Raw genomic sequence first — 23,331 nt, 5'->3', positions numbered from 1 at the left:
TTCTGTCTCTTTACACTTCTATAACAAGTCTAGACTGAACTAGGGGTTGCACCAAATATTGATATGCTTTAGCTGAGTATACAAACCTTAATCTTAGGTTGCAGAGTCCATATTCTGTCTTGAAACACTTCTATGACAATTCTAGGAAGACTGAGCTTCTGATTGCACCAAATATTGATATGCTTATCTCCAGTTCTAGTTACCTTATCATCAGTGGTGTAAAGTACTTAAGTAAAAATACTTTAAAGTACTACTTAAGTAGTTTTTTGGGGTATCTGTACTTTACTTTACTATTAATATTTTTGACAACTTTTACTTTTACTTCACTACATTCCTAAAGAAAATATTGTACTTTTTACTCCATACATTTTCCCTGACAACCCGAAGTACTCCTTACATTTTGAATGCTTAGCAGAACAGGAAAATTGTGAAATTCACGGACTTATCAAGAGAACACGTGTTCTGGCGGACTCACTAAACACAAATGTATCTTTTGTAAATAATGTCTGAGTGTTGGAGTGTGCCCCTGGCTAGCCGTACATTTTAAAAACAAGAACATGGTGCCGTCCGCTTTGCTTAATATAAGGAATTTGAAATGATTTATACTTTTACTTTTACTTTTGATACTTAAGTATATTTTATCAATTACGTTTACTTTTGATACTGAAGTATATTTAAAATCAAATACGTTTAGACTTTTACTCCAGTAGTATTTTACTGGGTGACTTTCACTTTTACTTGAGTAACTTTCTATTAGGGTATCTATACTTTTACTCAAGTATGACAATTGGGTACTTTTTCCACCCTTGCTTATCATAGAGTACAAAGCTGAGAGATTCGAAGCTGAACTATATATACAAAAATATGTGGACACCCCCTCAAATTAGTGGATTTGGCTATTTTAGCCACACCCGTTGCTGACAGGTGAATAAAATCGAGCACACAGCCATGCAATCTTCATAGACAAACATTGGCAGTAGAATGGACTTACTGAAGAGCTCAGTGACTTTCAACGTGCACCGTCATAAAATGCCACCTTTCCAACAAGTCAGTTGGTCAAATTTCTGCCCTGCTAAAGCTGCCCCGGTCAACTGTAAGTGCTTTTATTGTGAAGTGGAAACGTCTAGATGCAACAATGGCCCAGCTGCAAAGTGGTAGGCCACACAAGATTATAGAACGGGGCCGCCGAGTTCTGAAGAGTTTAGAGCGTAAAAATATTCTCCCCTCGATTGCAACACTCACTACCGAATTCCAAACTGAGATGCAGTGCCTTAGACCGCTGCGCCACTCGGGAGCTGGTGACTCACTCCATATGTGAACTCCTAATGACCGATCAGGGGCATACAGTATACAGTCAGTTAGTATACAAGATAGGAGAGAGTTGATATGGCATAGCCCCGTATAGGTCAGTTGGTAGAGCATGGCGCTTGCATCGCCAGGGTTGTGGGTTTGATTACCACGGGGGACCAGTAAGAAAATGTATGTACTCACTAATATAAATCGCTCTGGATAAGAGCGTCCGCTAAATTACTCAAATGTAAATGTGGCTTGCGCTACTACTTGGAATGGGAGTGGTTTCCCTTGTCCGATATATAAACGACATAGTTCTTTCAACTCTCACAACTTCTCAGGAACGTAACGCGTGAACATTTGTTTTTCATCTCAATAAGGATGGCCTACGACTACTCTAAAAACATAGAAGAAAGACCTGATCCAGTGAAGGCGGACCTCAAAGGTATGTAACCTTATGAGATGGTTATGGATACTTTCGATAATCTTCATTATCAACATAACATGGGTAGCAACATTCATAGGTATAACTAGGGCAGTAGGGGTGTGTGGGTAAAATCACTGGGGAAGCCAAGCCAGTAAAAAAATGCGGTATTACAACCTAGGGGTTGTGATAATTGCCTTGTTTTCTCTTATCCTGTTAGTTCATATGCCTTGCCACTGTGATATATAGGCAGAATAAATTCAATCACACCTTTGTTTCATCACAAAACCGGTGAAAACATCTGTCTGGTGGAGTTCACAAAACAAATTGCATGTAACAAACAGCTACATGACCAACAGCATGGTCAATGAAGTTAATGTTTCTAAGATTTTCGGACAACTAAACAACTATTGATTTAGAACCACTGAGAGTTACCGCAAGTCCCAAAGAAACAGGAGCAGCCTCCACTATTCCAGCACCATTTCAACATCAACATGTCAACGTCATCAAGTCACCTATGCTTAGTCTAATACAGTGACAACTAAAATATTCCAAAAACAATTTAGGCCAATCAATGTAAGCTAAATATCATGTGGCTATCTATGGTATGATTTCTGTGTGTGTGTGTGCGCGTGCATGCGTGCGTTAGTAGAAAAAACATGTTGACTCACTCTACTTGTAGAGAAACGCCAATGCCATCCTCCTCTATTTCATGTTGCCGAAATGTTTAACACTGTCATACAGTACAAGCCTTTAGTTTTTGTTGTCCTATGCTACCTGGCTAAAATGCTTGCTCGCAAGCATTTCATGGGCAACGATTAGCCAGCTAGTTAACATTAGCCTGCTATATCTAGCTACATGTTGAACTTCCATCCTCTCAGGCCAGAGGCACAATGTATGATTTTTTTGGGTGCCAGGACCATTCACAGTTGAGCTCACTCAGTTTAGCTCAATGCTGATTGGCTATTATTGTATAATTTTTTTATCAAGGGAGGCCAAATGCTTGCTGGCTTCCCTTGCATTCAATGCTGCTGGCGGCAACAGCGTCATACTCTTTTTGACCAGACAGATGGGCTACACATACAGAGTCAGAGGGGCGCTGTTTCTCTCGCTCTTATTCTTTCTCCGGTGAGATACTGTACATTCAGCCTCTTGCTAATTGAAGGACAATTATGAAACATAGAGAGACGAAAGATAAAATTATTTAGTTTTTATAGTAAATATTTTTTGGGAAGCCTGGCTTCCCTTGGCAGCCATGAATACCTGTCACTGAACTAGGGGGGAGATGGTTGTTATTTTTTTTGAATGTTAAAAGCAAAGCAACAGTTTTCCCTTTTTGTTGTTGAGGAGGCAATTTGAGTTTTAATGTCTATGCCGACATCCCACTTGCCACAAGCTGACGATTAATAGCTTTATGGCGCGAACCGCATAGTTATAGGCAATTTATTATAGGCTATTCATGATTTAAATAACAGGCGTGTGAAATGGCTAATGGATGTGGTTGTTTAGCAAAACATTGAACCCAGCTTTCAAAATGGTCTCTCATAGCCAATTAACAATATTCTGAAGGCCTACTCCTGGAACAAATAACATTTAGTCTCTTATTAGTTATCCACCAGTACCAGGCTACTGCAGTTATAGTAGCCAGAGTGACTGCTGTAAAGCAGGCAAGAATAACTAAGGAAGCCAAGCCAGTAGAAAAATGCTGTATTACAACCTAGGGGTTGTGATAATTGCATTGTTTTCTCTTATCCTGTTAGTTCATATGCCTTGCCACTGTGATATATAGGCAGAATAAATTCAAGAGTGCCTCCTACTGGCCCTCCAACACCACTTCCAGCAGCATCTGGTCTCCCATCCAGGGACTAACCAGGACCAACGCTGCTTAGCTTCAGTGGCAAGCCAGCATTGGGATACAGGGTGGTATGCTGCTGGCTGAAAGGGGGGTCCATTCTACTCAAATCCAGAGTTCACACACAGGAGTGTCGCTGCTCATTTGGCGGCCCTTATAGAGTGGCCCATCAACTTAAATCCAATCGTTTTTTCACATTGGACATACATATTGCACTGTACAAATGGAAAAGCAAGCCTCACAAAGGCCGCCAAATGAAAAAAATGTATTCACTAACTGGAAGTCGCTCTGGATAAGAGCGTCTGCTAAATGACTAAAATGTAAATGTAATCCAGAGCGACTTACAGTTAGTGAGTGCATACATTTTTTCAAGTATCTTCTTGTTATTGGTGTCCTTTAGTAGTGGTTTCTTTGCAGCAATTCAATCATGAAAGCCTGATTCACGCAGTCTCCTCTGAACAGTTGATGTTGAGATGTGTCTGTTACTTGAACTCTGTGAAGCATTTATTTGGGCTGTAGTTTTTGAGGTTGGTAACTCTAATGAACTTATCCTCTGCAGCAGAGGTAACTCTGGGTCTTCCTTTCCTGTGGCGGTCCTCATGAGAGCCAGTTTCATCATATACCTTGATGATTTTTGCGACTGCACTTGAAGAAACTTTCAAAGTTCTTGAAATGTTCCGTATTGACTGACCTTCATGTCTTAAAGTAATGATGGACTGTTGTTTCTCTTTGCTTATTTGAGCTGTTCTTGCCATAATATGGACTTGGTCTTTTACCAAATAGGGTTATCTTCTGTATACCACCCCTACCTTGTCACAACACAACTGATTGGCTCAAACACATTAAGAAGGAAAGAAATTCCACAAATTAACTTTGTAGAAGACATACCAGTTAACTGAAATGCAGTCCAGGTGACTACCTCATGAAGCTGGTTGAGAGAATGCCAAGAGTGTGCAAAGCTGTCATCAAGGCAAAGGGTGGCTGCTTTGAAGAATCTCAAATATAAATATATTTTGATTTGTTCCCAAAAAAATGTTGGTTACTACATGATTCCATATGTGTTATTTCATAGTTTTGATGTCTTCACTATTATTCTACAATGTAGAAATAGTACAAATAAAGAAAAACCCTTGCATGAGTAGGTGTGTCCAAACTTTTGACTGGTACTGTATATAAAGTGTAATATTGGGATGCAAACAAAAAATGTTATACATTTCAACTCTATATCTGGCATGGTACAGGTGTCTTTTTTTTTTTTTGAAAGCCCATAACCATGTGTGTGAGGTGTATACTTTTGTTTCAAATTAGATTTGTTTAAGCCTACCAAGAAACACACTGTGTGACCCTGATTTAGCCCACTGCAGCAAAAGGCTTTAAGTGACTCTCCTTGGTTGTACACTCTGTGGATTTCGAAACTAATGGTGCTCCTGAGTAGAAGGGCCCCCCTTTTACTACGACACAATGTACAGGAAATTGTGCAGTAAGTACAGTATGTCCAATATGAATAATGTACTGAACATCATGCAATACGAATGGCTAATTAACTATGGGATTCAAAAGTGTTTTCTAAAGTTTATTATTATACAATTATTAATATTATTATTAATAGTATCATTATAAATGATGTTTTGTTATTTGTATTACTGTTGTTACCATGATAACTATCTAGTAATCATTACTTTTAATGCTGTTAACAATTATGGCAATGCTATAATATTGTTTGTGCTATAAAGGTGATTCACTTTATTCATTTTTTCATATTGTTAAACAAAATTGTAAATCTGCGAACATTTCCCCATAAAATGTTACGAATTTTGACCATTTGTATTATTTTTCACCATCTTCATTGCGGGACTTTTATTTTGAAGGAAAATCGCCGAGATCACGGCCATTCTTGCTATACTTACTTATTCTTGCTGGGTGAATGGAAACACTGACGTAGGTCCCTCCATTCCTTTTCTTAAAACACTTGTTTTATGCAGGCAACCTTCCAAACTGGCTGCGAGGCACGTTGTTGCGCAATGGGCCAGGCATATTCTCAGTGGGGGAGACCACATACAACCACTGGTTCGATGGGATGGCCCTGATGCACAGCTTTACATTCAAAGATGGTAAGATGAGTGGAAGTGTTTCGATTTTTTGTGATATAGAAACTCAAACAAGATGATCTTATGATAAGTCCAATTGGCAAACTTTTGGGCTTTTTGGTGCTATGGGCTCCATGGGTCGTGCAAGTAAAAACAAATCCCACATTTTGCAATTAAATTCACAATAGAAGTAAACCATCAGGTGTATATATTTTTTTTATTTCAGGTGAGGTCATCTACAGAAGCAGATATTTACGTGGAGACACATACAAAGACAACATGGCAGCCCAAAGAATTGTTGTGTCTGAAATGGGTACAATGGCCCACCCGGGTCCAGGCAAAAACGTCTTATCTAGGTAGCACATTACAGATGGTTAATTTTGGCACATTAAAAAGGCAAGATGTTGAAATCAATGATCTACCAATTATGTTCTGGCAATTATCAATTCTGTTCTGGCATGCTGTAGCAAAAGATCAGGCATTATAGTGCATCTGATCTGACTGTTGATTATTTAATTTAATTTGTCCCTATGAACATGCCTGTTGCTGATCAGATTATCTCCATCTCCAGGGTGATCACCTTTCTTAACCACACGGTCCCAGACTTCACTGACAACTGTGGCAACAATATCATTCGATATGGGAAGGATTATTATGCAACCTCTGAAACCAACTACATCCGCAAAGTAGATCCTGTGACTCTGGAGACTCAGGACAAGGTAACTTAAAGTTATCACTGGCGTTACTATCTGGATGACCATACTTTTGTATTTATTTGTATTTGTATTCATTATGGATCCCCCATTAGCTGCTGCCACAGCTACCCTTCCTGGGGTCCAGCAAAATTAAGGCAGTTATACATTTTAAAAACATTACAATACATTCATAACAGATTTCACAACATATTAAGTGTGTGCCCTCAGGCCTCTACTCTACTACCACATATCTATAACACAAAATCCATGTGTACTTGTGTGTATAGTGTGTATGTTATCGTGTGTTTGTATGCATGTGTCTATGTTTGTATTGCTTCACAGTCCCCGCTGTTCCATAAGGTGTATTTTTATCTGTTTTTTTTAAAATAAAAAATGAGTCTAAGGCAGACGTAGGGAGGTTAAAGTCACACAGAACTGTGAGGGGTGAGCCATCCTCAGGAAAGGAACTTATCAAGGCGTCAAGCTCATTGATGAACTCTCCAAGGGAACCTGGAGGGCGATAAATGACAAGGATGTTAAGTTTGAATGGGCTAGTGACTGTGACAGCATGGAATTCAAATGAGGAGATAGACAGATGGGTCAGGGGGAAAAGAGAGAATGTCCACTTGGGAGAGATGAGGATTCCTGTGCCACCGCCGCGCTGACCAGATGCTCTCGGGGTATGCGAGAACACATGATCAGACGAGGAAAGAGCAGTAGGAGTAGCAGTGTTTTCTGTGGTAATCCATGTTTCCGTCAGCGCCAAGAAGTCTAGGGACTGGAGGGTGGCATAGGCTGAGATTAACTCTGCCTTGTTGGCCGCAGAACGGCAGTTCCAGAGGCTACCGGAGACCTGGATCTCCACGTGGGTCGTGTGCGCAGGGACCACCAGATTAGAGTGGCAGCAGCCACGCCGTGTGAAGCGTTTGTATGGCCTGTGCGGAGAGGAGAGAACAGGGATAGACAGACACAGAGTTGACAGGCTACAGAAAAGGCTACAATAATGCAAAGGAGATCGGAATGAAATTAACTAAGCATCTGGGAAAGCGAGAGAGCGGGGCCTCCCTCACGTTTCACTGAAACACTCAAATATAACTCTCCCAACTTCCACTTTAGATTAATAGACTTTAGTTAGTGTCTGGTCTGTTAGCGATGTTACCAAACAGACTAGTTCTGTCTCTTGCCTCTAGTTAGTGTCTGGTCTATTAGCGATGTTACAGAACAGACTAGTTCTGTCTCTTACCTCTAGTTAGTGTCTGGTCTATTAGCGATGTTACCAAACAGACTAGTTCTGTCTCTTGCCTCTAGTTAGTGTCTGCCTCCCATCCTTGTTCGGGGCAGGCTTCGGCGTTCGTCGTCACCGGCTTACTAGCCACTGCCGCTCCATATATCATCATTCCATTTGTCTATTTTTCCCCTGTGCCTGTATATTGTTGGAGCTACCCGTACCTTGTATTGCCAGGGTAGATGGTTTCCCCTATGCCTGTTTTCTGTTGTCGCTATCCAGCGCAATTGTGTACGACGGAATAAACTCTGTATTCGGTGATATACCCTCCTGCGCCTGACTCCTTCTATCACACTCATCACACTTATAATGCTGTGAAAGGATCCAGGAACCCAAATAATTTGGGTGGATTCCATCCTCCTTATAATACAGCTTTGTTTCCAGAAGGTATCAAAATTGTCAATAAATGTTACACCCACAGAGCTGCAATAGTCTCGTAGCCAGTTATGGAGGGCTAAAGGTCTGCTGAACCGTTCAATGCCACGCATGAATACGCCTGTTTATTAACCTATCTTGTTATCTCACTAGGTGGACTACCTGAAATACCTTGCTGTAAACCTGGTGACATCCCATCCACATTACGATAACGACGGAAACACCTACAACATGGGGACTTCAATAGTGAAGAAGGGAAAGACCAAATACACCTTATTCAAGGTTCCAGCCACGACTGCGGGAGGTAAATATTCAAAAATATCACAGTCTGTCTTTTTATGTTAGAGTTAGTTAATTACTAGTTACAGGGGTATCACCAGTCCCTGTGAGGTTGTTTCTCCCTAGGACTTGATCACTGTCCACACCTCTGGGTTGTCAGGTCTAAAACAGACACTAATTAAAAGGAAAGCGAGAAAGCCAGCAAAGACTTCAGCCCCCCAGGAGTTAAACTTTAGACCACTGACCTTGTTACCTCTGACCTTGTAACCTCTGACCTTCATTGGTATCTGATGAAGATGCATGGTCTCATATAGCAGTGGTCAAGACCTTTTTATATTGGGGAAGTCATGTTTTAACACATTTGAGCAATAACCTTGTCTTTTACAATAATCTCAAACATTTAGCAGAACCATTTACCCATCACCTTTCTGGGTTTTGTCTTACTACTGTACACCATGGATAGAGAAGTATCCAGAGCCTGAAGCAGATAGTTTTCACAAAACATTACAAAGAGCTGTAAATGGTTGTAAATTCTCAGTTGATATGTTTAATCAGATAAGGCCAAGGCTTCTCCAGCCTTGAAGAACCTTGAGGTGATATGCACAGTGCCGTGCCGCTCCCTCCTCAGCCCCAGCTACTACCACAGCTTCGGCATGACTGACAACTACTTCATCTTCATTGAGCAGCCATTCAAACTGGACATCCTCAAGATGGCCACAGCATACATGAGAGGGGTCAACTGGGCTAGTTGTCTGAAGTTTTGTCCTGAGGAAAATGTAAGGGTTATAAGACTCATTTTCTTTGGCATTGAATTTAATATGATTCCAATGTAAGTGCAAGTACATTGTTGTTTTTTCCATTTCATGGAAATTACATCCCTTTGTGTTTTCAACTTTGACAGACCCTGATTCACCTGATCGACAGAAAGACAGGCAAAGAAGTGGGCATGAAGTACTACACAGAGGCAATGATAGTGTACCATCACGTGAATGCCTTTGAAGAGGATGGTCATGTCATCTTTGATGTCATCGCCTATGAAGATCCCAGCTTGTACAACATGTTCTACCTAAACGTGTTAAAAGAACAATCAAAGACCTCAGCAATGTCTGTGCCAAAATGCAAAAGGTTTGCCCTTCCTGTACAGACTGACAAGGTAATAGTTTGCAACTGATGACCATCTTAACCTTTAAACATTGCCCTCAACTAATGAGTAGTCAACTGTTTCTATAATGTTGTCATGTTGTGAACTGTTTCTGAAGGGGATTGATGTTGGAGATGATATGGTGAAACTCAAATACACAACAGCCAGCGCTGTGAAAGAGAAAGAGGGGAGACTACTCTGCCATCCAGAGGTGCTTTGTGACGGTAAGACCAAAACTTGTATCGCTCAATGTTCTGTTCAATTCTTGTGCTATATAGACACTCACAATACATATCAGCCCAACATTTTCTTTCACAATACACTCGTGTTGATTTTGTTGTTCAATCCCAAAATCTATCTACAGGTGTGGAACTTCCCAGGATCAATTATGACTTCAACGGCAAGAAGTACAGATTTGTCTATATGACTTGTGTTGCAATGTCAGCAGTGGCAACTAAGGTAAAAGTCCCTGTGATTTAATTTAGGCCTTTGTGAATGTAACTGCATGTGTTGCTTATCTAATATTTTGTTAACTATACCTAACTGTTATAAATAGATCATGAAGTTGGACACTAAGACAAAGGAGAGGACTGAATGGAGAGAGGAGAACTGCTGTCCATCAGAGCCTGTGTTCATTCCAAGACCCAACGGAGAAGGAGAGGATGATGGTGAGATTGCTTTACATGGTCCTCAAATCTTAAAAATATGAAAGCTTATGTTTTGATTAGAATGGCCAGACATTTACAATGTATGCTGAATAAAGTTATGATTTCAATGAAAGTCTGTCCATCATATTGCACCTACAGTCGTGGTCAAAAGTTTTGAGAATGACACAAGTATTGGTCTTCACAAAGTTCGCTGCTTTAGTGTTATGAGATATTTTTGTCAGATGTTACTATGGTATACTGAAGTATAATTACAAGCATTCCATAAGGGTCAAAGGCTTTTATTGACAATTACATTAAGTTTATGCAAAGAGTCAATATTTGCAGTGTTGACCCTTCTTTTTCAAGACCTCTGCAATCCGCCCTGGCATGCTGTCAATTAACTTCTGGGCCACATCCTGACTGATGGCAGCCCATTCTTGCATAATCAATGCTTGGAGTTTGTCAGAATTTGTGGGTTTATGTTTGTCCACCCGCCTCTTGAGGATCGACCACAAGTTTTCAATGGGATTAAGGTCTGGGGAGTTTCCTGGCCATGGACCCAAAATGTTGATGTTTTGTTCCCCGAGCCACTTAGTTATCACTTTTGCCTTATGGCAAGGTGCTCCATCATGCTGGAAAAGGCATTGGTCGTCACCAAACTGTTCTTGGATGGTTGGGAGAAGTTGCTCTCGGAGGATGTGTTGGTACCATTCTTTATTCATGGCTGTGTTCTTAGGCAAAATTGTGAGTGAGCCCACTCCCTTGGCTGAGAAGCAACCCCACACATGAATGGTCTCAGGATGCTTTACTGTTGGCATGACACAGGACTGATGGTAGCGCTCACCTTGTCTTCCCCGGACAAGGTGTTTTCCGGATGCCCCAAACAATCGGAAAGGGGATTCATCAGAGAAAATGACTTTACCCTAGTCCTCAGCAGTCCAATCCCTGTACCTTTTGCAGAATATCAGTCTGTCCCTGATGCTGCCCTTCTTGACACCAGGCCATCCTCCAAAAGTCTTCACCTCACTGTGCGTGCAGATGCACTCACACCTGCCTGCTGCCATTCCTGAGCAAGCTCTCCACTGGTGGTGCCCCGATCCCGCAGCTGAATCAACTTTAGGAGATGGTCCTGGCGCTTGCTGGACTTTCTTGGGTGCCCTGACGCCTTCTTCACAACAATTGAAGCTCTCTCTTTGAAGTTCTTGATGATCCGATAAATGGTCGATTTAAGTGCAATTTTACTAGCAGCAATATCCTTGCCTGTGAAGCCCTTTTTGTGCAAAGCAATGATGACGGCACGTGTTTCCTTGCAGGTAACCATGGTTAACAGAGGACGAACAATGATTTCAAGCACCACCCTCCTTTTAAAGCTTCCAGTCTGTTCTTCTAACTCAATCAGCATGACAGAGTGATCTCCAGCCTTGTCCTCGTCAACACTCTCACCTGTGTTAACGAGAGAATCACTGACATGATGGCAGCTGGTCCTTTTGTGGCAGGGCTGAAATGCAGTGGAAATGTTTTTTGGGGGGATTAAGTTCATTTTCATGGCAAAGAGGGACTTTGCAATTAATTGCAATTCATCTGATCACTCTTCATGACATTCTGGAGTATATGCAAATTGCCATCATAAGAACTGAGGCAGCAGACTTTGTGAAAATTAGTATTTGTGTCATTCTCAACTTTTGACCACGACTGTACAATATTCTAACAAAATACCTCCTATGTTCAGGTGTGGTCTTGACAACAGTCATCAACTCCAATCCAGGGGAATCTGGCTTCATCTTGGTGCTGGATGCAAAGTCTTTCAAGGAGGTAGCTCGAGCATATGTGAATGCAGGGCTTCACATGGACATGCATGGATACTTCATCCCAAAAGAAAATTAGTCTGACAAAGCAATTATTTACTCAGAGAGTAGCCTACTACCTTCCACAAAGAAACAGAAACTATGGAAAACAATAGGGATAGTATTAGATACTCTAAATACCAAAGTGCCTTGTAAATAATGTTGTCTAAACAATGTCCCAGTGCTAATATTGCTACATTTTGCACAACACATGATGTGAGCAGTTATGTATGGACTAATGCCAGTGTAGTCATTAACTTATCTGTATCTCAATGGAACCCATTATGGATATCTTCATCTACATAACAATATACCATTAAATATTTGTAAGAAAATATTTTAGGGTTTTGCTACCTATTTTTATTATGTGATTGGTGTGTTATATAGTTATGTGTTATTTTTATTGTTCATGTTTTAATGTTTTTTTTGTCCTGTATAGCATTTGTCAAGGAAAATCCTTATAATAAAAATGACTGTACCATTTATTCTTGTTTAATTAAGCCTAATAAACAGTGTGAAAAGGGTGATGGTTGTCTCCAGTCCATGAGAGGGCACCAGTTACAACAAAGTGAGTGTGTACGTTGCTGTATGCGTCTTGACTATGATACTTACGTCATATTGTGGAGACGAACGTCAACATTGTTGACATCGAGGGGACGTTCTTATAATAGCTCAATGCGAGGGACATTACTTTTTAAAAACTGGTGGTGGATTACTGTTCATTATTGTTAGTTTTATCTTCAGTAAAGGACTAGGTCACGATGCTCTCTATTTCCAGATTTCTTCACAAAAATCAAGTAAATCAATTTAATTAATTATAATGCATAACGTTAGACTAGCCAACTAAACTAGCTAACTTTGAAGGTTGAGTGCGAATATTTTGTGCTCACTCAATCAGACAGCAAGTGACACTGACCATTTAGCTAGTTACGTGAGCTAGCTAACGTTACAACATGTAATTCAATATTTATTGTGAGTTAGCAAACGTTCGCTAACTGTCTTTGAAAACATTTCTGTTTTAGGCTGTTTTGGTTTCTAGACAGTTGCAGAGGACTCTGTCTTCTCAGACAGACGGAGAGACCCGAATCGCACACATTCTCAAAGAGAAGTTTCCATCGGCCACGTCTCTAAAAGTTGTGGACATATCAGGTAAAGAAACCTAGAAACATGGATGTCAAAAGTGGTCCTGATCTAGCCCAACTAGCTAGATCATTAGGCATAATCAAATATGTGTTACTACGACGCGGAAGTTTTTGGTGTCTTTCTCTTATTTAGTGGACTCACTCTCGCGTGGTCATCCTTCCATATTCGGTCTCGTTTACTCGACTATTGGAACGGAATTCGATAAGCCTGTGCTTCCTAGGATAGTGTGTGGATTATTGGCGGTTGGCATCCAATAATAATAGTGCAACGAACTGTACTTTATGTACTCTCACATGTTGAAGTGCCAGATGCACTCAATAGTTCAAGAAAATACTTATGGAAATACAACCAAAAACCCAGCCCAAACTGCATGTACTACCATACACAGTACTATCCCTAACCACAGGCCTGAGGGCATCACCTCCTCTTCCAACATTTTCTGTAGATCCTCTGTATCCAGAAAATGTTCAGCTGCTCTACAATTCAAATTTTATCTGACCAGCTTTCTACTTGTGCAGCACAATTCACACCCATAGCGATGAAGATCAGAAACCTGGACTTGTCAAAACACAGTTGCTTGGATCCACACATTTCACTGGGAACATTCACTATTTGTCCTCCTCCAGTGGGCAACGGGGAGAGCCCTGAGCCCTACCTCCTGATTCACCCTTCTCACTGCTTCTGCTTATGTAACACCCTGTCCCACCTGTATCTGTTTCACCTTTACCAGGCACTCTGTAGCCTTGGCCTCATGACTACCTCCACAATTACTACACTTTCTGGGCTCATCCTCCAAACATTTCTCCACTACGTGGAAACCTCCACACCTTGCACATCTAGGTTGCCCCATCCTACACACTGACGCTACATGACCACATTTCTGACAGCGAAAACACTGCAGAACAGCTGGCACGAATGCTCTAACCGGATAGCTCAATATATCTCAACATTACCCGATCAAAAGTACCTCAAAATCAAAGCATAGCAAAACCGACAGGCTCTTCCTTCAATCCATTTCGATTACGGCTAAACCGTCTAACCTCTCACACACCAGGAACCTTCCTATTTAGCTGCTCAACCTCTACACTTAGAGGCACTGCTATAACTCCCTTGAGTGGAGCCCTGCTCCGTAAACTAAAGCACATTACTTCTCGTTCTCCCAGTCGGACCATGCACAATGCTCGGTCCTTCTGGCAGGTGGTATGCATCCTATCCTAACGAATAAACTCCTCTCTATTTGAACATACTGTACCTTCCCTATTCTACTCTCTCCCACCTTGAGACCACAGGAGGTTGGTGGTACCTTAATTGGGGAGGACGGGCTCTTGGTAATGGCTGGAGCGGAATACTGGAATGGTATCAAATATATGGTTTCCATGTGTTTGATGCCATTCCATTTGCTCCGTTCCGGCCATTATTATGAGCCGTCCTCCCCTCAGCAGCCTCCACTGCTTGAGGCATCAAACTGGTCTGCCAAAACCCCATGATTGACTTTTTCTAAGAACCGAACTCCAATCACCATAGAATCCTCATAGACAATCCTCTTATATCCATTCCCCAGATCTTCTTCCTATCCATTCTTCAAAGGCACAGCAGTCGCCTCATCTTTCTTCCCTGACTCCTCTCTTCCATTTTTCCCTATCTCATCTTCACTCTCTTCACTTCCCTCAAACTCCATCCCACTCCCTCCATGATCACTATTAAACTGAGAAAAAAAGGTTCTCAGCGTCATCTATTCATTTATTTGCTTGAGGGCTAATACAGTGGCTTGCGAAAGTATTCACCCCCCTTGGCATTTTTCCTATTTTGTTGCCTTACAACTTGGAATTAAAAATGTTTTTTTGGGGGTTTGTATCATTTGATTTACACAACATGCCTACCACTTTGAAGATGCAAAATATTTTTTGGGGTGAAACAAACAAGAAATAAGACAAAAAAACAGAACTTGAGCGTGCATACCTATTCATCCCCCATCCAAAGTCAATACTTTGTAGAGCCACCTTTTGCAGCAACTACAGCTGCAAGTCTCTTGGGGTATGTCTCTATAAGCTTGGCACATCTATCCACTGGGATTTTTGCCCATTCTTCAAGGCAAAACTGCTCCAGCTCCTTCAAGTTGGATGGGTTCCGTTGGTGTACAGCAATCTTTATGTCATACCACAGATTCTCAATTGGATTGAGGTCTGGGCTTTGACTAGGCCATTCCAAGACATTTAAATGTTTCCCCTTAAACCACTCAAGTGTTGCTTTAGTAGTATGCTTAGGGTCATTGTACTGCTGGAAGGTGAAATTCCGTCCCAGTCTCAAATCTCTGGAAGACTGAAACAGGTTTCCCTCAAGTATTTCCCTGTATTTAGTGCCATCCATCATTCCTTCAATTCTGACCAGTTTCCCAGTCCCTGCCGATGAAAAACATATCCACAGAATGATGCTGCCACCACCATGCTTCACTGTGGGGATGGTGTTCTCGGGGTGATGAGAGGTGTTGGGTTTGCGCCAGACATAGCTTTTTCCTTGATGGCCAAAAAGCTCAATTTTAGTCTAATCTGACCAGAGTTCCTAATTCCATATGTTTGGGGAGTCTCCCACATGGCTTTTGGCGAACACCAGACGTGTTTGCTTATTTTTTTCTTTAAGCTATGGCTTTTTTTTAGCCACTCTTCCGTAAAGCCCAGCTCTGTGGAGTGTACGGCTTAAAGTGGTCCTATGGACAGATACTCCAATCTCCGCTGTGGAGCTTTGCAGCTCCTTCAGGGTTATCTTTGGTCTCTTTGTTGCCTCTCTGATTAATGCCCTCCTTACCTGGTTTGTGAGTTTTGGTGGGCGGCCCTCTCTTGGCAGGTTTGTTGTGGTGCCATATTCTTTCAATTTTTTTTATAATGGATTTAATGGTGCTCTGTGGGATGTTCAAAGTTTCTGATATTTTTTTATAACCCAACCCCGATCTGTACTTCTCCACAACTTTGTCCCTGACCTGTTTGGAGAGCTCCTTGGTCTTTATGGTGCCGCTTGCTTCGTAGTGCCCCTTGCTTAGTGGTGTTGCAGACTCTGGGGCCTTTCAGAACAGGTGTATATATACTGAGATCATGTGACAGATCATGTAACACTTAGATTGCACACAGGTGGACTTTATTTATTAATTATGTGACTACTGAAGGTAATTGGTTGCACCAGATCTTATTTAGGGGCTTCATAGCCAATGGGGTGAATACATACAGTGGGGGAAAAAAGTATTTAGTCAGCCACCAATTGTGCATGTTCTCCCACTTAAAAAGATGAGAGAGGCCTGTAATTTTCATCATAGGTGCACGTCAACTATGACAGACAAAATGAGAGAAAAAAAATCCAGAAAATCACATTGTAGGATTTTTAATGAATTTATTTGCAAATTTTGGTGGAAAATAAGTATTTGGTCAATAACAAAAGTTTCTCAATACTTTGTTATATACCCTTTGTTGGCAATGACACAGGTCAAACGTTTTCTGTAAGTCTTCACAAGGTTTTCACACACTGTTGCTGGTATTTTGGCCCATTCCTCCATGCAGATCTCCTCTAGAGCAGTGATGTTTTGGGGCTGTCGCTGGGCAACACAGACTTTCAACTCCCTCCAAAGATTTTCTATGGGGTTGAGACTGGCTAGGCCACTCCAGGACCTTGAAATGCTTCTTACGAAGCCACTCCTTCGTTGCCCGGGCGGTGTGTTTGGGATCATTGTCATGCTGAAAGACCCAGCCACGTTTCATCTTCAATGCCCTTGCTCATGGAAGGAGGTTTTCACTCAGAATCTCACGATACATGGCCCCATTCATTCTTTCCTTTACACGGATCAGTCGTCCTGGTCCCTTTGCAGAAAAACAGCCCCAAAGAAAGATGTTTCCACCCCCATGCTTCACAGTAGGTATGGTGTTCTTTGGATGCAACTCAGCATTCTTTGTCCTCCAAACACGACGAGTTGAGTTTTTACCAAAAAGTTCTATTTTGGTTTCATCTGACCATATGACATTCTCCCAATCCTCTTCTGGATCATCCAAATGCACTCTAGCAAACTTCAGACTGGCCTGGACATGTACTGGCTTAAGCAGGGGGACACGTCTGGCACTGCAGGATTTGAGTCCCTGGCGGCGTAGTGTGTTATTGATGGTAGGCTTTGTTACTTTGGTCCCAGCTCTCTGCAGGTCATTCACTAGGTCCCCCCGTGTGGTTCTGGGATTTTTGCTCACCGTTCTTGTGATCATTTTGACCCCACGGGGTGAGATCTTGCGTTGAGCCCCAGATCGAGGGAGATTATCAGTGGTCTTGTATGTCTTCCATTTCCTAATAATTGCTCCCACAGTTGATTTCTTCAAACCAAGCTGCTTACCTATTGCAGATTCAGTCTTTCCAGCCTGGTGCAGGTCTACAATTTTGTTTCTGGTGTCCTTTGACAGCTCTTTGGTCTTGGCCATAGTGGAGTTTGGAGTGTGACTGTTTGATGTTGTGGACAGTTGTCTTTTATACTGATAACAAGTTCAAACAGGTGCCATTAATACAGGTAACGAGTGGAGGACAGAGGAACCTCTTAAAAAGAAGTTACAGGTCTGTGAGAGCCAGAAATCTTGCTTGTTTGTAGGTGACCAAATACTTATTTTCCACCATAATTTGCAAATAAATTCATTAAAAATCCTACAATGTGATTTTCTGGAGAAAAAAATTCTCAATTTGTCTGTCATAGTTGACGTGTACCTATGATGAAAATTACAGGCCTCTCTCATCTTTTTAAGTGGGAGAACTTGCACAATTGGTGGCTGACTAAATACTTTTTTTCCCCACTGTATGCACGCACCATTTTTCCGTTATTTATTTCTTAGAATTTTTTGAAACAAGTTATTTTTTTCATTTCACTTCACCGATTTGGACTATTTTGTGTATGTCCATTACATGAAATCGAAATAAAAATCAATTTAAATTACAGGTTGTAATGCAGCAAAATAGGAAAAACGCCAAGGGGGATGAATACTTTTGCAAGGCACTGTAAGTCTACGCTCGGCTAGTGCAATCTTAGGAACATAATAACTTTATGTTCCTAGGCAGGGTTGTCATGCACCCATTATTTTAGAGGGGTTACGAAGTATGTGAGGATGGAGGGGGGATGGTCTGGAGGGGGAAGTTGTAGAAATTTGCATTTTTCAAATACCTGAAACAGCTTTTTCCTGAAATCTAGATCCATAATCAGTATGCCTAATTCTATGTAAAAAAAATAAACATATTTTTCTGGATAGGTTATCTAAGGATACGTCATTACCTGGTCAATTTTAATGAGGGTGTCATTCTGACTATTGTAAATCACACATCTCAATATACTGCACAAATATGCCTAGGATATTACATCCAAATTACAACACAGTACATGGGATCATAACACACATCATCAATACAGGCACATATCATGACATCATCATTAATTCACAACTATCATGATATTATCGTAAGGTGACAGATTACATTTAAACCATGTATTTTTCTGCATACCTCTTGAGCTGTCTGTATCCTCTTGCCTGAAGGTAATTTTTTTATGCTTATTTGCATTTCTGCTAAAATCTGGGTAAAAGATTGAAAGGAATGTGAGTCTTATTCAGTACATTTAGTAAAATTGCCAGCAGACATGCCAGCTAAGATAGTTAGACAAGCTACTCTAACTTGACTGATAGCCTGAAATGGCTTGGTAGCTAGTTATAAGGTTGGGAGATTGGGGACCTATCTAGCTGGCTAGCTAAAGCCAACTTCATAAAATGGCTAGGTGGCAAGAATTACAGAGAAACAACAAAACATACAGTTGAAGTCGGAAGTTTACATACACCTTAGCCAAATACATTTAAACTCAGTTTTTCACAATTCCTGACATTTAATCCTAGTAAAAATTCCCTGTATTAGGTCAGTTAGGATCACCACTTTATTTTAAGAATGTGAAATGTCAGAATAATAGTAGAGAGAATGATTTATTTCAGCTTTTATTTCTTTCATCACATTCCCAGTGGGTCAGAAGTTTACATACACTCAATTAGTATTTGGTAGCATTGCCTTTAAATTGTTTAACTTGGGTCAAACGTTTCGGGTAGCCTTCCACAAGCTTCCCACAATAAGTTGAGTGAATTTTGGCCCATTCCTCCTGACAGAGCTGGTGTAACTGAGTCAGGTTTGTAGGCCTCCTTGCTCGCACACGCTTTTTCAGTTCTGCCCACAAATGTTCTATAGGATTGAGGTCAGGGCTTTGTGATGGCCACTCCAATACCTTTACTTTGTTGTCCTTAAGCCATTTTGCCACAACTTTGGAAGTATGCTTGGGGTCATTGTCCATTTCGAAGACCCATTTGCGACCAAGTTTAACTTCCTGACTGATGTCTTAAGATGTTGCTTCAATATATCCACAACATTTTCCTTCCTCATGATGCCATCTATTTTGTGAAGTGCACCAGTCCCTCCTGCAGCAAAGCACTCCCACAGCATGATGCTGCCACCCCCGTACTTCACGGTTGGGATGGTGTTCTTCGGCTTGCAAGCGACCCCCTTTTTCCTCCAAACATAACGATGGTCATTAGGGCCAAACAGTTATATTTTTGTTTCATCAGACCAGAGGACATTTCTCCAAAAAGTACGATCTTTGTCCCCATGTGCAGTTGCAAACCGTAGTCTGGCTTTTTTATGGCGGTTTTGGAGCAGTGGCTTCTTCCTTGCTGAGCAGCCTTTCAGGTTATGTTGATATAGGACTCGTTTTACTGTGGATATAGATACATTTGTACCTGTTTCCTCCAGCAACTTCACAAGGTCCTTTGCTGTTGTTCTGGGATTGATTTGCACCAAAGTACGTTCATCTCTAGGAGACAGAACGCGTCTCCTTCCTGAGCGGTATGATGGCTACATGGTCCCATGGTGTTTATACTTGGGTACTATTGTTTGTACAGATGAACGTGGTACCTTCAGGCGTTTGGAAATTGCTCCCAAGGATGAACCAGACTTGTGGAGGTCTACAATTTCTTGGCTGATTTCTTTTGATTTTCCCATGATGTCAAGCAAAGAGCCACTGTGTTTGAAGGTAGGCCTTGAAATACATCCACAGGTACACCTCCATTTGACTCAAATTATGTCAATTAGCCTATCAGAAGCTTTCAAAGCCATGACATAATTTCTTGGAATTTTCCAAGCAGTTTAAAGGCACTGTCAACTTAGTGTATGTACATTTCTGACCCACTGGAATTGTAATACAGTGAATTATAAGTGAAATAATCTGTCTGTAAACAATTGTTGGAAAAATTACTTGTGTCATGCACAAAGTAGATGTCTTAACCGACTTGCCAAAACTATAGTTTGTTAACAAGAAATTTGTGAAGTGGTTGAAAAACAAGTTTTAATGACTCCAACCTAAGTGTATGTAAACTTCCAACTTCAACTTTTATTCATCAAAAAGAAATCAATAGGCTGCACAGCTTAATCAAATTTGTTTATAAACTTACCTCCTGCAAGTCCTGCCCATCACCGGCAGCTAAAATCAAATCAAAAACAGGACAAATCGGAGGGGGCACGTGCCCTTGTTCCCCCTATGGGCATGACGACTCTGATTCCTTGAAGCACTCATGACAATGGTGTGACACTACGTTTTCTGTTCTCAGGTGGCTGTGGTGCCATGTATGAAGTCCACATAGAATCCAATGAATTTAAAGGGAAAAGAACAGTTCAACAACACCAACTAGTCAACCAGGTAACCTATGGGGATACATTCTGGAGAGATCAATTAGTTTGCACCATTGTATGGAAGCGTAGAGGCTATATAGCGCTGTCAAAATTGTACATTTGCTTTGGTTTAAATTGTTTTGTACCAATCGGATGTGTGGGATGAGAGATAAAGGAACAACAAGTAGTAAAGTATGTCAAATTGCTCAGTCTTATATCAAACCTTTCAGGTGAAATTATTATCCTGTATTGCATTTTATGCCAAATGCAAAATTGTTGCAAAAACAGCACAGCTGAAAACTGCTATGTTCTCATCCATAGGCACTCAAGGAGGAGATCCAAGGAATGCATGGACTACGAATATTCACAGATATTCCTCGAGAGTAGGACCAAGCCCTTTCACAAATTGTAGGCCTATGAACGTACACCCCTCAAATGGAATGTCATATGCTGATTCAATTTTCATCTGAGGATGAACACCCCAAAATCTCAGATGAATTGCTAATGTGTCTGTGGCAGTAACAAAGGAAACGGTTTGTCCTGTTACTTCCTGACAATATTGTTAGAAATAATCTGAAGAATTCAAGGTAGGGACACGTTTTACAATGTAAATTGTGTAATAAATGTAACTAAAACCATCATATATTTTTATTTATTTACCATAAACACAGTTAAATCATTGATGAGATTATTCGAATGCTGCCTTTACAGAAGACATTGACCTAAAAAGCTATGATACGCTCTGGATAAGAGTGTCTGCTAAATGACTAAAATGTAAATGTAAATGTAAAATAACGCTGTCAGGATTCATTAGTAAATTGCCAAGTCAATTAGCCCCCTATCCAACTGAGTTGGCCTATAGTGTTTTTTAACCATTGTAAAGATAGGATGCAAGTACATTGTAGTGAACAGATGGAAAACCTCATGATAAAACAACTAGCTATGCAACTATTCTTGTACATTTATTCTGAAATTGAAAATCCTGCCTATATTTGTGTTTTTGTTTAGTGTCGTAGTTATTTGTTTAAGTCATGAGACACAGTCATGAGACAAGTTTCCATTCCATTTCCAGTATTTATGTTCTGTTATTCTGTTATACAGCCTTACCTATGGATTGTGCTTCCATGAAACGGTGTATCAGCCTACTCAGTGACACCCACAGAACACAGTTCTTAAAACATGAGTGTCTTAGCTCTTATTGCAGGACTTTGACTGGTAAATCACCTCCCCAATCAGTCTATTGAGGTTAGGCTGTACAGTGCAATATGAATATTAAATACACACAGGCTGACTGGGAAGGTGATTTCCCACAGTCAAAGTCATGCAATAAGAGCTAAGATGCTAATATAAACGCTTGAGAATTGTGTTCTGTCGGCATCACTCCATAGGTAAGGCTGTACAGTGAATATACTGTAAGTATGCCCCAATGCAATTATGCAGTCTAATACATCCACAGTGGGATTTCAACTGTTTTTTTCTGTTTATTGTCAAATTAATTATTGCATTTAACAGCATTCCAACATTGGTTAGCATTATCTAGTCCAAATGGCATGATTCCACTATCCGTTTGAAAAACGTTCAATTAGGGACTTTTATTTTGAAGGCGAACCGCAAATTTCCCTATTGTGGCTAATCGTTACTGTGACTAGCTTGACACAGGTCTGTTATGCCTTGCCAAACTGCTTGCTTGCTGCTCTTCCACAGGGAGATGCTATACTGACACGCCTGGTGGCCAAAATGTATGACGCGCAGCGAGAGTTGAGTGGGGACGAACGGATTTGGTTCAAGGCAGTCGTCCTAATAATGAGCCCTCCCCAACAAGCTAATTTATGATTGTGGCTAGAAAATTCAGCGGTAATTTCTATGCCGAAATTGGGACTTGCCGAAGTTTTCAGAATCATTACCTGTATAGGAATAATTGTTATTTTTTTTTACATTAATTTGTAACCATTTTTTTTTTTTACAAAAATGTTTACGTTAATGTAGTTTTAGGCCACATGTCAGCCTGGCCTGATATTGCGACACTATCTAGCTAGCTACTTCTCTCCTTACTGCAGGACGTGTTGTTGTGTTGCCTTGCAGCCCTAACTATCCCCATTGAGCAGTAAACTGTATCACGGTGACATCTAGATGGTTACTACCAATATTTTAAGTTATTTCTCGTGTAGGCTGCTATCCGACTGGAAATATAATCAAGTTGGATGGAACAAATTCGGCAAGTTAGCGATATGTGATACAACTGGCCGGTGAAGCAACTGCTGCCCAGTGGGGAAGCACCTCGATATCACACCGTTGTACTGGTCATTCACATCGGATTGTCGTAACGTTAGCTGACATCGAGATGGTGACCAATATTACAAGTTATTTTCCCCTCGTCCATTGAAATAAACATCTTTTTTTTTTTTACAAGTTTTAATTAGTGCCAATGACATGCTGCTGCTGTTGCCAGCTAGTCAGCATAAACTAGACTAATCAGGACGCCTGACTGAACGGAAGCCCTTCGTCTCCACTCGGCTCTCAACTGCGCGATATACGTAATCAATTAGTGCGTGTTAATGATTTATA

General features: G+C 40.9%; 2 protein-coding genes across 2 annotated transcripts; both read left to right on the top strand.

Annotated features, from left to right (window-relative positions):
• Positions 1-1,593: 1,593 nt before the first annotated feature.
• Positions 1,594-12,256, top strand: LOC121556361 (beta,beta-carotene 15,15'-dioxygenase). The gene is made up of 11 exons (XM_041870266.2): positions 1,594-1,735; positions 5,549-5,677; positions 5,880-6,009; positions 6,225-6,372; positions 8,162-8,312; positions 8,843-9,063; positions 9,189-9,440; positions 9,547-9,652; positions 9,793-9,887; positions 9,985-10,096; positions 11,805-12,256. The coding sequence occupies exons 1-11, from the start codon at positions 1,672-1,674 to the stop codon at positions 11,957-11,959; spliced, it is 1,563 nt and encodes a 520-aa protein (XP_041726200.2). The 5' UTR covers positions 1,594-1,671; the 3' UTR covers positions 11,960-12,256.
• Positions 12,257-12,545: 289 nt separating this feature from the next.
• Positions 12,546-21,547, top strand: LOC121556338 (bolA-like protein 3). The gene is made up of 4 exons (XM_045214086.1): positions 12,546-12,716; positions 12,942-13,068; positions 20,706-20,794; positions 21,088-21,547. The coding sequence occupies exons 1-4, from the start codon at positions 12,681-12,683 to the stop codon at positions 21,151-21,153; spliced, it is 318 nt and encodes a 105-aa protein (XP_045070021.1). The 5' UTR covers positions 12,546-12,680; the 3' UTR covers positions 21,154-21,547.
• Positions 21,548-23,331: the final 1,784 nt, after the last annotated feature.

Source organism: Coregonus clupeaformis, unplaced genomic scaffold, assembly GCF_020615455.1.
Source record: "Coregonus clupeaformis isolate EN_2021a unplaced genomic scaffold, ASM2061545v1 scaf0196, whole genome shotgun sequence".
NCBI lineage: Eukaryota > Metazoa > Chordata > Actinopteri > Salmoniformes > Salmonidae > Coregonus > Coregonus clupeaformis.
The sequence above is the reverse complement of the archived record's forward strand: the minus strand, read 5'-3'. Positions and strand labels throughout refer to the sequence as shown.

Excerpts from the sequence above, each read along its gene's own strand:
- LOC121556361 (XM_041870266.2), top strand. The coding sequence starts at position 1,672 with ATGGCCTACGACTACTCTAAAAACATAGAAGAAAGACCTGATCCAGTG. Across the intron at positions 8,313-8,842 it reads TCCAGCCACGACTGCGGGAG|ATAAGGCCAAGGCTTCTCCA; the intron begins GTAAATATTCAA and ends ATGTTTAATCAG. Across the intron at positions 9,441-9,546 it reads TTCCTGTACAGACTGACAAG|GGGATTGATGTTGGAGATGA; the intron begins GTAATAGTTTGC and ends CTGTTTCTGAAG.
- LOC121556338 (XM_045214086.1), top strand. The coding sequence starts at position 12,681 with ATGCTCTCTATTTCCAGATTTCTTCACAAAAATCAA. Across the intron at positions 12,717-12,941 it reads GATTTCTTCACAAAAATCAA|GCTGTTTTGGTTTCTAGACA; the intron begins GTAAATCAATTT and ends TTTCTGTTTTAG. Across the intron at positions 20,795-21,087 it reads AACACCAACTAGTCAACCAG|GCACTCAAGGAGGAGATCCA; the intron begins GTAACCTATGGG and ends TCTCATCCATAG.